We start from the raw sequence: 19,029 nt of genomic DNA, 5'->3' as shown, positions 1-19,029 counted from the left end.
TCTCCGCACTACGTCCTAAATGGGCCAAGATGGATTACATGTTCTACGGTCCTCAGCTTCTCGGACCCCAAATCAAAGAAAGTAATGCCTAACCACAAATAACTTATGTGACTTCAATAACTCCAAAAGGGGCTCCACTTAATAGATGGGTCTCAAGCCAACTTATTAAGGACTACTCCACACCAGTCGAACATGACTATACCATCCTTCTATCTTAATTGCACTCAAGTTCGGGTTAGAACTTATCTCACCACTCAAAGATTACCAAGCACAACAAGCAGATTATATCATGCAAACAAATATACATACATTAATTATACAATTATATACACACACAAAATTAGGCTAAACCCACTAGAGACTACTCCCTAGCAGAGTCGCCATTTAATTCCTGTAGCGGTAAATTCATGACCATCAAGCTATGGATAAGCTTTGACGTCAATTAAACCAGAGTCACCACCGTGCTTTTATTGTTTCCAAGGGAAAAGGGAAAAGTACGAACAAAACCCAAAGATAAGAAGTTTCCATATCAAAACTAATAAAATGACAGAGACTACAGGTAAGGGGGTTGGTTACACAGAGGAAAGGTGTTAGCACCCAAAGTGTTCTAGGTACTCCTAGGGAGCCCTTTTTTGTGTGTACATGTGTTTTGGTATAAAATGATGTTTGCAATAAATAGAGTGTGGGGATAAGAAAAGAATTCATTAATTATATTTTTGTGTTTGACAAGACCTTCAGACTTGTGCCTACGTACCAACATAAAAATGAGGGATCAAAACCTTGTAGTTCGTGGTATCAATTTCAAAGTGAGTGAATTGCTTTTAACAAAATTTAAGTTTAACAAAAGCACAAAAGGCCTAAAATAGTTTAAATGAGTGTTAGTTCTTTTTGTCATTTGAAATTTTAAGTCAATATGGTTAAGTTCATTTACAAGTTTGATTAAGAAAAAGGGGTTTGAAAACGCAATGGCATAAGGCCAAAGTTTCTAATTTGCAATAAAGGTCAAAGTTTAGAAATCACAAGAAAAGAAGATTTTGAACTCTAGATGGTGACAAGGAGAAGTATAATAAGGTTGAAGAAGGTGTTGAAGCAAGTGGTGATGATGTTTAAGAGACAACCAATAGTAATGATGACTGATGTGATCTGTTCTCTTTGTGATTTTTCTTTATGTTTCTTATTCATTTGTGGGCTATGCCTTGGAAAATTTGTGTACCATGTGTGCCTTTTTGGTATGTAATATGATCTACTACATCAAATATTTTTTCTGCTCGTAATTTGCAATAAATGTCAAAGTTTAGAAATCAAAAGCAAAGAAGATTTTGAAAGGAGGGAGAGATTTGAAATTAAAGAAGTGGGGAGGAGATGAAGAGACTAAGCCTAAGCAAAAATTAAAAGTTAAGAGTTGAAAAGATCTTACCAATGGGATGCAATCCAATAGACAAGAATGTCATATAGAAACCCAATTTTCCCTTGGACTTTAGAATCAAACAATATTAGTACACAAATAGCAAGATGGAGAGCAAGGCATCAAATAAAGATACCCATATCCAAGCTAGCAACTTCATAGTCTTCTTCTTAAGCTCCCATGTATCAGATGACACACTCATTGAATGGCTCAGAATAGAGCATTAGACACAGGTTCAAAGTAACAACTTCATCAAGACCATGTAGTAGATAAACTCAAAAGGGATCTCAATACTTGCATCAGATGAGAGTTTCCTTCACAAGCACTTGGTTTCAGAAATGTTGGCATTGGCCAAGTCCTTTTGCATAAGGAGTGTTGCCTAATTCTAAGTCCTAAGTCTCATATCAAATACAACCGCCCACACAAATCTTTTTTAAAGTTTTTGTTATTATTATGTACATTAAGATCAAAAGACCAAAAACAAAATACACAAACAAGTATATACAATCACAATGTAATCACAAAGTGTGGCTCAAGTGAGCAAAGTGGAAATGGCATTAAAGTAAACAAGTTAAATGGTATGAATAATGGCAAATGAATAAAGACTTGAATTTAAAGTGCATCAAAAATAAATGGCTTGAAATTAAATGTTAGTTAAATGTTAGTTGATTAGAAGTCAGTATTGCTTTTGTTTTTTTATTATTTAAGTCATTCTTTGGAGAACACTCAACCCTCTATTCACAAGCATGAATCCTTGAACCAAGACATCTTCCAAAGGAAGGAAAAAAGGAAAAGTTTCCACATAATACCATGAAAGGGGGGAGACTTACAATCTCACTTACTAGAATGCTATGCTTTTGGGTCAAAATTTAGCACTATGTTAAGCAATCGTAATTGGACTTATGTAGAAGTCACAACTATCTGAGGTCGGGCAATAGAAATTTTAGTGTTAATGCATGTTAGAGATATGGTATTGTGAACCATACTCATAAAACATACCATACTTAAAAGAAAATTGAAAAAGGGTGGACCTAATCTCATCCATACTTATGTTGATTTTGCAATCAACTAGCCTTAGGATGTAGCGATATCATAGGCCAATCAAATGGATGAGATAAAATGGGATTGAAGATGAAGAGGGGGGGGGGGGGGGGGGGATGGAATAAACACAAATTGGTCATGGGAGAACTTTTATCAAATTAAAATCATTCATTCATTTTGGGAGATGAAATGTACATTTCATCAATCCCTTAAATCCAATGATTTTAATCCAACAAAGTCAAATCAACCTTGACCAAGGCTCAACAACAATAGTCAAACTCAACAAGTCAATAAAAAATAGCTCAACACAATTTATTCACAATTAAACAATTAAAAATCAATTAAAAATTAATTAAAAATGCATTAAATTAAATTATGGTTGGTCAAAATCCTAAAACCTCTTCAAAGCACCAAATAAATGGCCAAGAGATTTATCATAGGTCAAACAAGGTCAAAGGACCTTGGAGAAAAAATTTCATTATTTTTGGGAACTTAAAAGTATTTTTAAACAATTAACAATATGCACAAAAACAATTAAATCATGAAAAATATTAATATTGATCCAAAAAATAATTATAATTCAGAAAATGAAAGAGAAAAATATTTGAGAATTTTTGGTGAAAGTCCCATTTTTTGGATCAATATTAAAATTAATATGAATTAATGAAAATAAGGCAATAAAAATAAAAAAACAGAAAATGCAAAAAAACATGGACCACTTGATCTCCCTCATTAATTGAGGTGGCAAATCAAGTGGATCTAAGCGCGCGTTCCATGGTGAACCTTTGTCAATGTGCCACACACGTGGTAATCAATTTGGACGCTCAAGATTAAAACAAAATAAGAGGATCATATGGTCTGGAGACACGCCAACCCATCGTCGGGGTCAGAGCTCCGGTCTTCTTCTCCGGTGGACCTCACCGGACTGGTCCACCCTCAACCATCACCAATATGAAAAAGGAGGACATGAATTTAAAGTAAAAATGCTCAGGAGCTCGAATCTGACCTCAATTTTAACTAACTCCAAGTATATTGAAAGATACAGGGAGTTGAATTTTGAGGATCATGATCTGAGTCGCTTCAATTTGACCTCAAAGCAACTCAATCCTGTTTCCTATATTGGTAGGACTTCAAACAACCAAAAATCAACAAGAATAATGGAGAATTGAGTGAGAATCAAAGAGATGAAAAATTCAGAAATTCACCTTCATTTCCAGTTCAGATGGACATGATCTTGCTTTCAATTCTACTTGGCCTTGCTTCTAATGCTTGATAGAGTGGAAATGGATCAAGGAAGAAGAAGGACTCTTGGAGTTTTGAATCTCAAAACAGTTGGGAGATTCAAACTCGATTTTCAATGAAAATCCTCAAGGTTATCCTTTGAATGTGAAGGTTTAGGGTTGCAGCTTCAAAGCTGGCGCGGAAGGTCCTTAATCCTGAGCATATACACTTCTATTTATAGCCAAAGCCTTTGATATTTGCACACTTATTTCAAAATTTCAAAAATAGCAAAATGCCTTTGCATGGATTCATGGGCGTGTGATAGGCCCATGTAATAATGCATTCAGGTCCAAAATCATGTGTAAGCATTGCTAAAGTCATGTGGAAAGGCCATGCAATCGTGTATGAGAAATGGAAGTTCAAATATTCCAAATGGTCATTCAACTTTAAGACATGCGTAAATCATTCATACTTTGTCCAAATGGGACGCATTTAGACTTTTTGAAAAGATTAGATCAATAGGAACAACATTCATGTTGAACACTTTTTCATTTGAAGCTTGGTTCATGATAAGTTTTGAGGTGGAAGTTTGGAAAATCAAACATATCAAAATAATTTTTAAGTACCAAGCCATATGTTCACTTCTTCCACCTTGAATAACTTTTTCTATGGGCTTCAAATGAGAAAAGTTCCTTCATAAAAGTTGTAGCTCTCTCAAATAACTTAAAATTGGTCATAATCTTGACCTCATTTGGATTTAGCATGAAGGAGTTATGCATTTTATAAGTTGAGGAAAATCACTTGTTCAATGGTATTGGCCCAAAATGACCTATAATGTTTCCTCATATCAAATGCATTTAAAAGTTTAATTTGCACTTACTCCAAACATAAAAGTTGAAGTAGACATCTTTAATTTGAGTATACAACTTGAATGGCTTTCATCTCATAAAAATTGAGCAAGTTATGGTCTTGGGAAGTTGACCTCCAAATTAGGGTTTAGACAAAATGACCTATAATCGTTCACCATAAAAAATGACTTTCCAAGCAAGACTAGCTCTAGACCTCAACATGAAAGTTGTTTGGAATGTCATTTATAGTAACTTTGCTCTTAGAATTATTTTCATATGACAAATATTGTAGGATATTGGGTCTAGGGAACCCCAGTTTTGACTAGTTGAATTCCTCTGGTCAACCACCATGAACCAACTTTCTAGCTTGCTATTCTTTTGACTTTTGGGACTCATGGAGGATCATATATGCATAAGATGATGAATTATGAAGTATCCCTTGAAATATTTAACCAAATGGTAAAGAAACTTGTTGAAGAAGTTACATAAGATACCCAGATGAATTAGGGTTTCCAAGGCAAACCAACTTCAAACTCTCGAGGATTTCTTGATCAAAATAACATGTGAAGATCATTTGGGAATATACTATTGGATTTGAATATTATACTCCTTGAGTTTTTATGTGTGCTTGAAACATGTGAAATAAATGTTGTTTAATATTATTTACATGGTTATATGAAGTGTGACGAATTCCTTTAATTGTTGATTTAATCATTGTGCTTGATTAATACTTCTTCATAATGATTTGAATTCTCACCCTTTCTGTTTGAATGTTACCTTTACATGGGTATCGCGCAGATACTCAAGAGTAGTATCGCTGAAGTAAGTGGACGGTAGCTCACTCGAGAGTAGCTGGAGAGCTGCGGTACTTCGTTTAGAGACTAAGTAGTGAGTCAATGCTCTGGTCATGTAACACTGGGTAGATTGGTAGTATGGAACTCATATCTGATTTGGGTACGTTTTATATTATTAATTGTGGACATGTTTAATTGAAGAGATTATTGAGAGATGATCATGGTATGGGACATGGATCATTTGATGAAATGCATGGATATTCGTTATTTTCCGCTGCGAACGCATATGCTTGAATATTTATGATAATTGAAATGCGTTATTTTAAATGACCAGGTGTATTGTATATTGATGATGAATGATGTTGGTTTTTGAAAGCTCTTAGTTTTTGAAAACGTCGATGTGACGCCCTTTTGTTTATATGCGTGCTTATTTATTCTGATTATATGTTAAGTATTTTGGGGGTAGAAAAAGGCGTGTTACAGTGAGTGGTTAACTGTTCTTCTCTTCTTTTTTTTTCAGGTGGTCAAGTTTATCTTTTTTAACTATCGTCTTCAAATGGAGGATTGTGTTATCTCTCAAGAGGCTTGATTTTTGTATTTTTGTGAGGGTTGTCGTTATTTTCTCTTTCAACCTTTGCTATAGTCGATTCTTTTATCTTATTCTATAAACACAATTTATGTTTAGGGGTGTATCATGTACTCTTTTCTTATATATATATATATATATATATATATATATTATATTTAATAAAAAATATATAAAAACTATGAAGTAAAGAAAGAATAATATGATCCAATGGAAAGAGCCGCGTGAGGAAGCAACATGTAAGTTTGCATGAAATCGTCAATAGTAAAAAAGTTGAACACAAATAAAAACAAAGACTTTTAAGTCATTTAACACAAACAAACACTAGAATTAAGGCTTCACAACTAAGCCATACCTGGTTTTCCTTTTCACATAAAAAGTGGTTTTTCTCGTTAAACAAAACACACTTTCTCTTTCCCTCAAGTGGTTTTTCAGGAGAGAGAGATACAGAGAGAGAAACTTGTAGAGGAGGATATCCTGGGAGAACCGCTTTATCTATATAAATATTATATTAGTTTTTTTTGTAATAGTCAAAAAGATGAGAGAGAAAATTAAGGAAGAAAAAAATGTAATAGAAAAACATTTTTGTCTTCTTATTTTCATTGCATTGAATTCTAATTTCTCTTTTAATATATCACTCTCTTTTCCATATAAATTTCAAATAAGTTCATAACCGACCTCTTGTTGAGATAAAGCTTCTTTTCTTTTTTTCTCTGACAAATGGAAATGATTTTAAGGAGAAAAGACAGAAACAAGTTTTAATATTAATGGGTTTTTCTTTGGCTTTTGAAAAGACAGAACAAGATACAAGGTTTTTAGGTTCCAACAACAACAATTCTATGATCATGGTTTCTTCTAATGTTGTTAAGAGCATAACAAATTCATCAACATCTAAACTTGAATCACTCTCACAACAACAACACAACCATTATCATCTTTATCATCACCAACAACAGCAGCAGCAACAACAACATCATCAACAGCAGCAACAGCAACAACAACATCATCGTATGCATGATGATCATCAAATTTCTTTTGGAATGATGCCATCTTCATCTTCATCCTCCATCCCTGGGAACTACTTGTGAGTTTTTTTTTAATTTAATTTATTTCATAACTTTATTTTTATTTTTATTATATTATTATAAAATAATAATAAGAGTCATAATCAGAGTTGTTTTCTTTCTGCAAAGCTGTTGAATAACTGATCCCAATAATATATTACCAGTTTCTCATGAGAACAAATAGCCAATTTTTATTACATTATTTATTATAAATTTTCATTTTCATTTTCATTTTTGATGTGTTTTTTTTGTTTGATTTGATCAGAAGCAAGGATTCAAGTGCTTTTGATTTAGGTGAATTGGATCAAGCTTTTTTCTTGTATCTCGATGGACAATCACAAACACAAGCTGATCCTTCCACTCTTCAAGATCAAGGACGTGAGCGCACACTCTCTCTCTTAACTTTCTGTTTTTAGTTTTGATTTTTGGTCAAATTGAGAAAGATGAACATGCACTTTCTTGCATGATTTTCATTTCAATTTTCAAGATTCTCTGAGGGTTTGTTTTGTTCACAGCAACTACATCTTTTTGCAGATTCATATCTTATCTTCCGTATAATAGTACTTTTTCTTTGACCGGATCTTTCTCTCTATATAAATATTTCTCTCTCTAATTTGTTTTTATTTGTTTTTTCTTGATATTTTGCTTGAGATATTGACATGTAACAAACCTTGGTGTCATGATCTCCTTGCAAAAGGGCATGAGTTTCTTTTTTTCTTCCTTTTTTTCATAAACCCTCTGGTTTTCTGTAACTATAAATTTGTCATTTTTTTCCGTTAGCCTCATTAATATCATTTTGCTTATAAAAAATATATATATTTATCTTTTTTCTCATAAGTTTTTCATTTTACCATAATTAAAATAAAAACTTGGTTAGATATATTCGATTAATTAATGTATGTGTTTCAACAGAGAATTCATCATCATCAGCAATGAGGCCACCACCAACTCTTAACATTTTCCCATCTCAACCAATGCATGTATCACCACCACCACCACCCTCTAATTCAAAGGTATATAACTAATCAACAAGCAATTATATATTATAACATTGAGTTGACAATGTAATGTTTTAGTTAAGTACTAATAATGTAATATATAGTTGAATATTGACATTATTAAATATATTTTATTGTGTTGATTTTGTATTTGGTATAGGCTAGCATGGGATTAACTTCTCCACAAACAAGTGGTTCCAAAATAATATCTCAACCTACCATGGAGTTGGCAAACCAACGAAATCAAACCCCTTCTGCACCTGCACCACCAAAACCTGTCAAGGTAGGTAGTATCTTATAATATACAATATTTTTTGTTAGGAGACAACATCTGGAACTCTGAGTAACAAGATTCGAACTCTGTTGATGGGATTCAATCTAGCAATACCGGCTTCTGCTATTTGAGCTATATAATATTTTTTTTTCCATTTTTCTGCCATTAATCAACTATGCAATATGAATGTTGTATGACAGAGAGAGAATAATCGGAGGGGTACAACTTCAAGTTCTGAACATGAAGGACCAAAAACACCGGATCCTAAGGTTGGTTAATGTTATTAGTTTTATTATTGATTAGTATCTTAAATTAATATCATTTTTTGAGGATATAATAATTAAAATTTTTGAAAATGTTATGCACAGACTCTGAGAAGACTTGCTCAGAATAGAGAGGCAGCAAGGAAAAGCAGGCTTAGGAAAAAGGTACTGTGAATTCCTCTCCAGGGATGATTGTGTTTTTATCCAAAAAACTGTAGAATTTGCTTTTACACATTTTAGGAAAAAGTACTTATCAAAGCTCTTTTTAACTTATTCCTCTCTTTTTCTCAGGCTTATGTTCAGCAGCTAGAATCAAGTAGGATTAAGCTTAATCAGCTTGAACAAGAATTACAGCGTGCTAGAGCTCAAGTAAGAAAAAAACAAGTTTATTTTCTGTATAGACTTAATGTTAAAAATGAGTATTTCATGGCGAATACATCCTCCCAAATGAAATATAAACAAAAAATGATAGGTAAAAAGTTGATTTATCTAATTAAATATTTAAAACAACCAGAGACATCGAATGCTGTAGGCTTTAATCTCTTGGGAAGGTTATAAATTAAATATAATTTAAAATGATTTAAAAGGTTGAATGTATTTGATCTATATTTGAAATCAAATACATTTGACTTCTTAAGTATATTTCATTTTCAAATGAGTAATATTATATTTCCTTTCTCTCTCTTGATCTAAAGGCGGTAGATAAACAACTGACAACCAATTTTTAGGGCGTTTTAATGGGCGGAGGTGCAATTTTGGGAGGAGATCAAGGCATACCAATTTCTATGAACAACATTACCTCAGGTGACAACATATACTCATAAAATTGAACAAAAAAAGTGTATGATTATTTTAGTACTTATTACAATTTTTTGGAAATATTTTTCAGAGGCTGCAATGTTTGATTTGGAATATGGGAGATGGTTAGAGGAGCACCTTAGGCTTGTATGTGAGCTAAGAGCAGCAGTAGATGAACACCTGCATGAAAATGAGCTTAGGTTATATGTGGAAAATTGTTTGGCTCACTATGATCAAGTAATTAACCTCAAAAACATTTTAGCTAGAACAGATGTTTTTCATCTTGTTTTCGGAATGTGGAAAACACCAGCCGAGCGTTGCTTCATGTGGATCGGCGGATTCAGACCATCTGAACTCATTAAGGTAAACAAATATACGTTAATAGTCTTTTAAAATATCAGAAACAAAGTCAAACTCTTACCATTAAACCCACGATTTAAACCTCGCAAACAAATGTAACACAAACTTTTATATAAAGGAATTGACCAGTATGTAGTGGGCGAGGAATGATTTGATGTCATTAATGAATGTGGAATTAAAGTTATATTGAAAATTTCTTGTATTGGGTATATAGAGTTAGGCTCACACCTTTCACTTCAATTAGTTATTGGATTAAGAATAAAAGTGGCAAAGGTCTCTATCTCTCGTTATCTATGGGAATGAAGTGCTCTTGTTTTCATACCCACTTTTTCTCCCCTAATTCACCATAAAATTTAGTGCACAAATATTCTTTAGTAGTGTCTTGACCAAAACATATTTGAAACAAATTTTTCTAATTTATTTTTCTTCATTATATTAGTTTTTTCAAACCTAAATTATAAATTTGGCCCTTTAAATGACTTTTAAGTTTTATTTTCATCATTATATTAGTATTTTTAAAGCTAAATTACAAATTTGGCCCTTTAAATGATTTATAAATTTTATTTTGGTTTCTTATATATTTTTTCTCATTTTGGTCCATTTAGTTATAAGCATCGGCACTTTAAAAACATTTGAATTAAATTATAATTTATAATTTAAGAGATTAAAATGGAATGAAAAAAATAATTAAGGAATAAAAAAACTAAAATAATTTAAGAGATTGAAAATATAATTTAGCATATATTTATATTAGTGAAAGTAAATTACAATTGTAATCTTTGAAACAATATTAAAATGATAATAATTGTCACTTTATTTATTAAAATAAAATAATAATTTGTGAATATAAACTATAAATTTATAAACGATGGTAAGCTTATTATGTATGTATATGTGTTTTTTTAGGTTGAATTAATATGATTTATTTGATGGATATGTTTTTAGATAATTGCAAGTCAAATTGAGCCTCTTACTGAGCATCAAATCCTGGGAATATGTGGGTTGCAACAATCAACACAAGAAGCAGAAGAAGCTCTTTCCCAAGGGCTTGATGCACTCAACCATTCTCTTTCAGACACCATAACATCAGACTCTTTGAGCCATCCACCTAACATGGCTAACTACATGGGACAGATGGCTCTTGCCATGAACAAGCTTTCAACTCTTGAAAGTTTTGTGAGACAGGTACGTTGTTACATAGTATATTTTATGTCCAAAAATCATAATTTTGATGATTTCATGTTAAATGTGTTGTGTCTAGTTTTGTGGTCCACATTGATAAATTTTACTAAAGGTTTTTTTATGTCTATAACTGATCTCGTGGGGGTAAGGTAGGAACAAGAATATGTTCCACTTCAATCTTATGGGTAGGGACACCTACTCCAATTCTTAGTTAAGCTACTACTTGCATGCATTCCTTACTCTCATGAGGTTGTTACATAGAATCTACTAACATGGATTTTCAAATCTGCCTCTCTTTTAGGGTTTTTCAATGCTTATATATTTTCAATGTATAATTAGAGTCCAATTATTTAAGAGTTTAAGTGTTAAGAAAAAATCATTTTGGTTACTAGAGTTGGTTTGGGTACACAATACAACACTCTCACTCTTCAATCTAATAAGATGTCTTTTACAAAAGATAAAATTGGAGGTTTTGTGTAGATTAGTCACGATTTAACTAGGGCAAAACAAATAAATAAATCATATTTTATCATGGTTTAACATTGACAAATATATTATGAGACATTTTTTAGCCACAATTTAGCCGTATTAATATTTGTGCTATACACGAAAGCCCGTACTACATATCCTTAAAGACAACTATACAAAACAAACAATACATTATAAACGTGTTGATCAACTGAAATGAATATTATCGTTAGAAAGAAAATAACGAACCACTAACCATTTTCGAGATTCAAACCTTTAGCCCTTTAACCTCACAAACATCTTATTATTTTTATCACATCAAACTATATCTCAAATAAACAGACTCCTACTATCAAACCTTTATTTTTTCTTTCTTGGGGTAGAGTCATAAACCCAATCTCACAAAACTTGATTTTTTTAGGATTAAACACTAATTGAAAATACATATCACAAAAAAAAAATTGAATAAAGTTTAGGAGTACAATGTACTAGGAAATTAAGCTTAGCAAAGGTACCATTATATGGACAGGTTGCACGGCCATTAAGATATCCTTCATGGTTGTTTGTGATTAATGTAAATCTACGAGGGTATTAACTCATCATTGATTTCATAAAATGGTATACCAAGGTTACTAAATAAGTAATGTGATATTGAACATAAACATATGAGACTATGTTAGATTAGCGTGGTCCCTCATCCAAAAGATACATTTTAAAACCCATATCTATGTGATGTCATGGTCGTAACCGTAACTTGAAGAAAAATACAACATAGAGTCCGCACCATAACTTGTTGCTTTTTGACCTATTTCTAAAACAAACACACTAACATTGTTTTTGTTATGCTAAAACCTTTAATACAGAGATATTGAAAATTGTTTTAAAAGGTGGCAAAATAGGTCCGTCTTTTAGGATATGTCGATATTTTTTTCAGAATTGATAAAGATTTAGGCGTGCACTATATTATATACCTGTTCCACCCTATTTTTTCTAACTTTTGTGGGTGCATAAATTTACAAGAATATTTTTAATATTTAGTTTAAGGTGTGCAATGTTCACATGCCTCCTCTGTCCCATCCTTTTTTTTAAGAGTAGATTAAAGATTTTAGGGCTCACGTTTTTTAAAATGTCAGTCCTGGTATGTTTTTTGCGAGCTTTTGCAAATGTTAGTCTTTAAGATTGCAAGGTCTGCATGCTACTCCATCTCACTGTATTTTTCATTTTCGAAGATTAAAGTCTTATGTGCGCACGTCCCATTTTTTCAGAACAGAGTATGCTCATTTGTTACACCCATGCTACAGTTAAATATACCTGGACTAGTCTATGAGTAAAAATCTTTGTTCATTTCAAACAAAAATATGTAAAATTCCTATTTCCAAGCTTTTCCACCATAGCTAAAAAGAAAAAGGTAAAGTTATTGACTAAATTATTAAGATATCCTAAATTTCTTTGTGAAAATCTGGTTCTGGAAACTAGGCTGGTTCACCAACTATGCTATAATTCTATTGCAAAATAATTTATTTTAATTAGGAGTCTAGTCTCCAAATAATATATTTGAATGATCTATTCAAAGTAATCAATTACAATAAGAATAAGAAACTGAGGAATCTTTAGGTAAACAACATTATCATAATGATTATTTGATTTTAATTTCCCAAGCAACCTTTCTTCTTTAATTAATTTGTAAGCTTGTCCTTTTTCAATTTGACCAGTTTGTAGTTTTGGTCTCTATATACAATTCAAAATTCTTATCTCCTCTTTGATATTTCACTATATTTTTCCCTGGTAATCAAAACTTCCAAATATTAGCAAATATTTAATTGAAGAAAAAATATTACAAAAATGTTTTAAAAATTAGACTTCCAAAAAAAAATCTTTCACTATTTTTTGTGTATGACAGTTAATTTGAATATTTACAGGCAGATAATCTGAGGCACCAAACAATTCATCGTCTGCACCAGTTGTTAACAATTCGTCAAGCTGCAAGATGTTTGGTTGCAATGTCAGAGTATTTTCATCGTCTTCGAGCATTGAGTACTCTCTGGTTGACCCGCCCTCGCCAAGAATAGTGGGAGAAGGTCCGTGCTAGTAGTAGTAGCAGTAGTAGTGGTGTCGGATTTCATGGCTATGGCTAGCTAGATTTATAATTATAATTATATGATCTTGTAGTTTTTATATTTTATATATTTTCTTAAAGTTTAAGTTTAATATTCTCTTAATTTACTAAGATATATTATCATGTCATTTCTTTCTTTATTTTTTAATTTGATTATGACTATCTGCATTGTTTGTTGATAAACAAATATAAGGATTTAGAAAAATAATAGTTGTAAGCGGTGACAAAAATATTGAAATTATTTGCAGACATTATTGACTCTTGAATGGTGGGATATTAAGATTAATACATAATCTGATTATAAAGAATGGGAAAGATTATTTTTATTTAATTAGAGGATGTTAAGAGAAGTTTTTGGTTTGCAAGTAAGGTAATGTAAATAAAATTACCATTGAAAAATGAAGGTTTGAGGTGTTGAACAGAATTGTTCATTTGGCCTTGAATATAGCTGATTATATGCATAAATTTCTAAAGTTTTTTTTTAATTTCAAAAATAGATAAATAGTAGTTTTACAAAAAAAATTGAACTCTATTTGAAATTCATAAGCTTAAACTCTTGGCGATAAGTTAACACGTCTAAAATTTTATAAATAAAAATAATATTCCAGACTTAAAAATTTTGTTACAATAAAAACAAGACAAAAGAAAAAAAAATTAAATAGGAAATAAGATAGATCAAAGACAACTACTTGTGAGGCATTCTATTCTTTATAACAAATTTTGTTAGAGCGCTGACTTGTTTGGCCAATCTTTAAAGGACTGTGGAATTCTCTTGAGAGTTTGAAAGAATGGAGGATGGCATTGCTTCAATAGACGGATCTTGAAAAAAATCTTGATCATTGTTTTTCAATCTTAATGGCTCATACTTTAAATCTTCATTAACAACTCATATTTTTATCTTACTTAAAGAGTCTTTTCCAATTTGAGCGAGATCTGGATTTGAGATTTCTCTTTCAAATATAACATTAACATCCGACAAGATTTGGGTGATCAAATGTCCATATGGTAGTCATGTTGAATTGTTCCTTTTAAACTCCATCATGTGACACATAACACCATATGCTCAATTGGTTTGAATATTATGAGTGAGAAGACACATGATCACAACATCTTCCTTTAAAATGTTTTTGTAGTTGTTCTTTCTTGAAAGAAGCACACGAGTCACTACATGATGAATGAAGCGATACGGTGCCTTTAAAATATTTATCTTAATATGTAACTTGTAACTGTCTATAGGATTGATGAGAAGACTACTAATAAAAATTGAATGTTTGAAGTTGTGAGAATCAAAAGGTTTTGCAATGGTGTAGGCTTTTCCAAAAAAAATAGTAGCTTGCATAATCTTCCAAAGTCTTGCATGGTAAGAAAAAAAAATTATCGGTCAACTTTTGATAAAAAAAAGCATCATCTATGAAACTGAGATTCATGTAGAATAATCTAGTTAACCTCTGATATGAAGGCTTCAGTTTCTTGAACAAAAACTCTTTGAGAAGATTTAGACATAGACTTTCAAAGAGATCAAAGATGTTGAAGAACGATGAATCAAAATATGATGCTTTGAAAACACGGTGGTTGAGAAAGAATTTGTCATAATGATGTTCTTGATACTTGGGGGAATCTCCAGCAAGATGGGTCTTTGATGATGTTGTGAAGTTGATGACAGCAGCAACAAGAGTGGAAAAAAGAAAGGCAAATCAAGCGAAAGAGAAATTCGGGGATGGATGAGGAAAAGAGGGAATATACCTTTATATAGCCTTCAAAAAGTGTTTCTAAATTTGATTTGATCGAAGAAATTCATGACTAATTAGGGGTATATGAGAACGAAATCCTTGATTGGAGGAAATTTTCAAAAATATCTCTATTAATCGATTAAATATTTTTCTTAAACAATTAGAATCTTAATGAAGAATAATTTTTTCATTGATTTTGTTTGATAAGTGATTTTCTCTAGAGATTATTTGATGATTTTATTTTTCAATCGATTTGATATGATTTCGAGATTACGAGTTTGAAAAAGGTTTAGTCTTAATCGATTATCACCTTAGGGTTAAATGATTAAGAAGTTATTTTCAACCTCTTTTATTTCTTATGGGTTTTGAAGGACTGTGGGCTCATATTTCCTTTATGCACCTCCTCCTTTTTTGGATTCATACTCACTTAGCTACAAACTTCATTTCTTAAGAAGTTGATTAGCGACAAAATATTCAAGATGGACTAGGCAATTAAATAGAGACTTGTTAGAGAAATAACCCGAGTTTTTTGAGTTTATTTTTCTATCAAATGTTTTACCTTAAATTCTTAAAAAGTTTTTGAGGATAAATTTATTCCCCCTTTTGATAGATATGGAGACTATTGTTAATAACTTTGTTCTGAATCTCTCTTAATCATTTAATACCAGAGTTGATCTTGAATAACCATTTTATCCCTGGCCAGATATCTTCCAAGGAATTTCATAATAAATTTCTTGATGAACATCTTCCAATAAAACTTTTTCCTGGTGAACTTCATTAAAATAATTTCAAAAACATCATATCGAATTTTTTAGATGAATCTTTGAACTCGTGCTTTTCAGAATTTTTCTTGATTTTCATTTTGACCATCGAAGCTGCAAAGCACCCCTACAAGACCAATTAGGTTTTTAGCTTTATTACTGTTAGCTGGCAATATTTGACCCAAGAGGTACAAGGCCGGGTCGAACAAAGGGCATTCGAAAGTTGGATCGACGAGGCAGAGAGCCAAGAGCGTTGGGTCGATGCAATGGGAAGACGGTCGAAGTCGAAGGTCAGTTTACCATGGTAGGGATTAATCATGGGAAGCTGAATGATCGGTCACCATTTACACTCACTTTTCATCATCTATCCAACATTGAATCTTCATGAATCGGTAACATTTTGCTTATTTAGTTCAATGATTTCTTTAGTTTATCGCATTTTATGAATTTCCGTTTGTTTTATGTTGCATTAGTAGTTTTTCTCCTTTTGTTGCATTTTATGCGTTTTTGTGTAGACTGTTTGGTTTCCAGGTCAGATAACAAGTCCGAAAGTTGCATACCAGAAGAATGGAGGTCAGAGACTTAATGAAAAGCGAAAAATAGACAAAACAGGGGGCTGACACGGGTGCCCGTGTCACCTGACACGGCTCGTGTCAATAGGTGCAGAGCCAGCCATCCAAAACCAAGTAAAACAGTGGGCTGACACGAGTGCCTGTGTCACCTGACACGGCCTGTGTCACCTGACACGGCCCGTGTCAGCATGGAGCGCATGATTGGACTTACAGAGGAGCCAACACGGGCAGCAGTGTCACCTGACACGGCCCGTGTTGGCCATTTCGCCCCATTTGCTTATTTTTCATATTTTAACCCCTTTAGACGTCCAGAGGGCAGTTTGGGCATTTCACAATGTTTTTAGTTGTTTGGAAGCTATTTAGTTTGAATTTGGGCACAGAGAAAAGGGACTTTTTTGATCGTAAAAGAAACGAGACAGAAAGAGGAAGCGACCTTGCAAAGTGTTCAGCGAAGGAGAGATCTTCAAGATCGGAAGAAATTGAAGATCAACCTTTATCACCAACAACTTGTAATGTCTTCAATTTGTAATCTTCTGTCTTTGAATATTATGAGAGGCTAAACCCCTCAATGCTAGGGGGTGTCCTTGAATTGCTACTGTATGAATATTTTATCCATGTTCTTATAATCATTGATGTTTTCTTAATTCAAATTATTTTACAACGTGCTTAATGCTTAATTTTATCGGACAAATGAAATTCTGATCTCTGGTTAAGGTTTAGGTCGAACAAACCGCCTTATCACTTATTGTATAATAAAACTCGCGTTTAATCACTTAGGAATGAGGATCAAACTGTGGTTACTGTAAATTCTTGATAAACTAAGTATTTCATAACAGCAATTTGATTGACTAAGGAATTAGGATTGAAATTGCCTGTTAATGGTTTTTGGCTAAGGAATTAGAGAAAACTACTCTTGAGAAACTGTTTTGAATTATAATAACATAGATGTTATATGATATGGAAGAAGTGGAATACAAAGAAATTCATACACCTGGCCCTAGCATTATTTCTCATATCGGTTAAACTGTTTTTATACGCTTTATAGTTTTATTTCTTATCATTTGTGAAAACAATCCTCAAACCCAATGTGAATTTTGTTCAATTGAATTATTATAAAAATTGATACTTGCTACGCAGTCCTTGAGATCGATACTCGGGATAACTCCCTTTTTATTACTACATTGGTGCAAATATTACACTTGCTATTTTATCGATCAAGTTTTTGGCGCCGTTGCCGGGGACTGCCAAAAGTATAAGTTGAAAAATATTCAATTGGAGTTTTGTTGCTTTGCAGCTACATTTTTTCTGTATTATTGTTTATTCTAATAATTGTCTAATCTGTGTATGCGAGGTAAGGCCTCGGCTGAATTTTTTTTTGACGCAGAACCTGAAAGATTATTGGGTGCAAGACGACAAAAAGCTAGGCTGGAACTTTCAGAATCAGCCTCTATTGTTTCTGAGTCTGAAAAAGAAGAAGTTGTTTCAGTTCATTCAGAAGACTCCGAAGCTGTTTCTGAACCAATGGTTGAACCACAGGGTGAAGCCCCACTACCTCCTGCAGAAAGACTTTTGGGTGAGTATGGGGGTGCAAATGCTCCTACTAGAAGGTTAACAATTGTGAACCAACCGGTAAATGTTGATCACTTTCAGCTGCACCCTTCAACAATTCGTCAACTCGAGAGGAGACCGTTCTCCGGAAAAATAAAAAGATGCCAACAAGCATTTACAAAGATTTCTGACCATGACGACATCGTTGAAAATTGAGGGACACTCAGAGGAAGGTAAAAAGTTGGTGATGTTCCCATTTACACTGTCGGAAGATGCCGAAGAGTGGTTTTACTCTTTACCCGCGGGAAGCATAACAGCTTGGCAACAAATGGAGACAACATTTCTGAATGAGTACTTCCCTGCTTCTGTGTATATCCGTAAGAGATATGATATTGTTAATTTTAAACAGAAGGAAGGAGAGTCACTCGGAGACGCTTACAAGAGGTTCAAGCGATTGTTGGTTGCATGTCCTACTCATAACATGGATGCAACTGAACAGATGCAAAATTTTGTGAATGGACTTAGAATGAAGACTAAGCAACTCATAGACACAGCTGCCGGTGGCTCAACAAACTTTACAACAACCACTGGAATAAAGAAAATTATTGAAGCCATTGCAGCAAATGAGCATCTGGAACTCTATGACCGCAGTGTAAGTCAACCTGAAGGTATCATTGATCTCAAACTAGAAAATCAAGTTGTGAAGATGGAAGATCAAATAACAGCTGAAGTAGAGAGAAGACTCAAGAAAATGACTCTTAACACTCAAACGGTGGCACAAGTGCAACCGGTCCAACCTATTCAAGTTGTTAGTTGTGAAATTTGTGGAGGTCCTCACTTCGCCATGCATTGCGTGGCAACTGCTCAACAGGTAGAAGAGATTAATTTTCTGAAGCAGAACAATCCTTACTCCAATACATATAATCCTGGATGGAAAAATCATCCAAATTTTTCCCGGAAGGACCAGCAAGGAAATGCTCAGAAGCACGCGCCCACCCAA

The 19,029-nt window shown here is 32.9% G+C and overlaps 1 protein-coding gene across 1 annotated transcript; it reads left to right on the top strand.

Moving 5' to 3' along the window:
• The first annotated feature begins 6,362 nt into the window (after positions 1–6,362).
• Positions 6,363–13,546, top strand: LOC127097025 (bZIP transcription factor TGA10). Its single transcript, XM_051035541.1, has 11 exons — positions 6,363–6,979; positions 7,225–7,337; positions 7,872–7,972; positions 8,118–8,240; positions 8,432–8,500; positions 8,600–8,659; positions 8,786–8,863; positions 9,223–9,298; positions 9,384–9,655; positions 10,598–10,837; positions 13,222–13,546. The coding sequence occupies exons 1-11, from the start codon at positions 6,663–6,665 to the stop codon at positions 13,369–13,371; spliced, it is 1,599 nt and encodes a 532-aa protein (XP_050891498.1). The 5' UTR covers positions 6,363–6,662; the 3' UTR covers positions 13,372–13,546.
• The last annotated feature ends 5,483 nt before the right edge of the window (positions 13,547–19,029 follow it).

The sequence above is a fragment of the Lathyrus oleraceus genome, chromosome 6 (assembly GCF_024323335.1).
Source record: "Lathyrus oleraceus cultivar Zhongwan6 chromosome 6, CAAS_Psat_ZW6_1.0, whole genome shotgun sequence".
NCBI lineage: Eukaryota > Viridiplantae > Streptophyta > Magnoliopsida > Fabales > Fabaceae > Lathyrus > Lathyrus oleraceus.
This window is presented reverse-complemented; position numbering and strand designations above follow the sequence as displayed.

What these genes read in the sequence shown, in the direction of transcription:
- LOC127097025 (XM_051035541.1), top strand. Translation starts at nt 6,663, where the DNA reads ATGGGTTTTTCTTTGGCTTTTGAAAAGACAGAACAAGATACAAGGTTT. An exon ending in CACTCTTCAAGATCAAGGAC is followed by an intron (nt 7,338 to 7,871) that starts GTGAGCGCACAC and finishes GTGTTTCAACAG; the next exon opens with AGAATTCATCATCATCAGCA. An exon ending in TACAGCGTGCTAGAGCTCAA is followed by an intron (nt 8,864 to 9,222) that starts GTAAGAAAAAAA and finishes ACCAATTTTTAG; the next exon opens with GGCGTTTTAATGGGCGGAGG.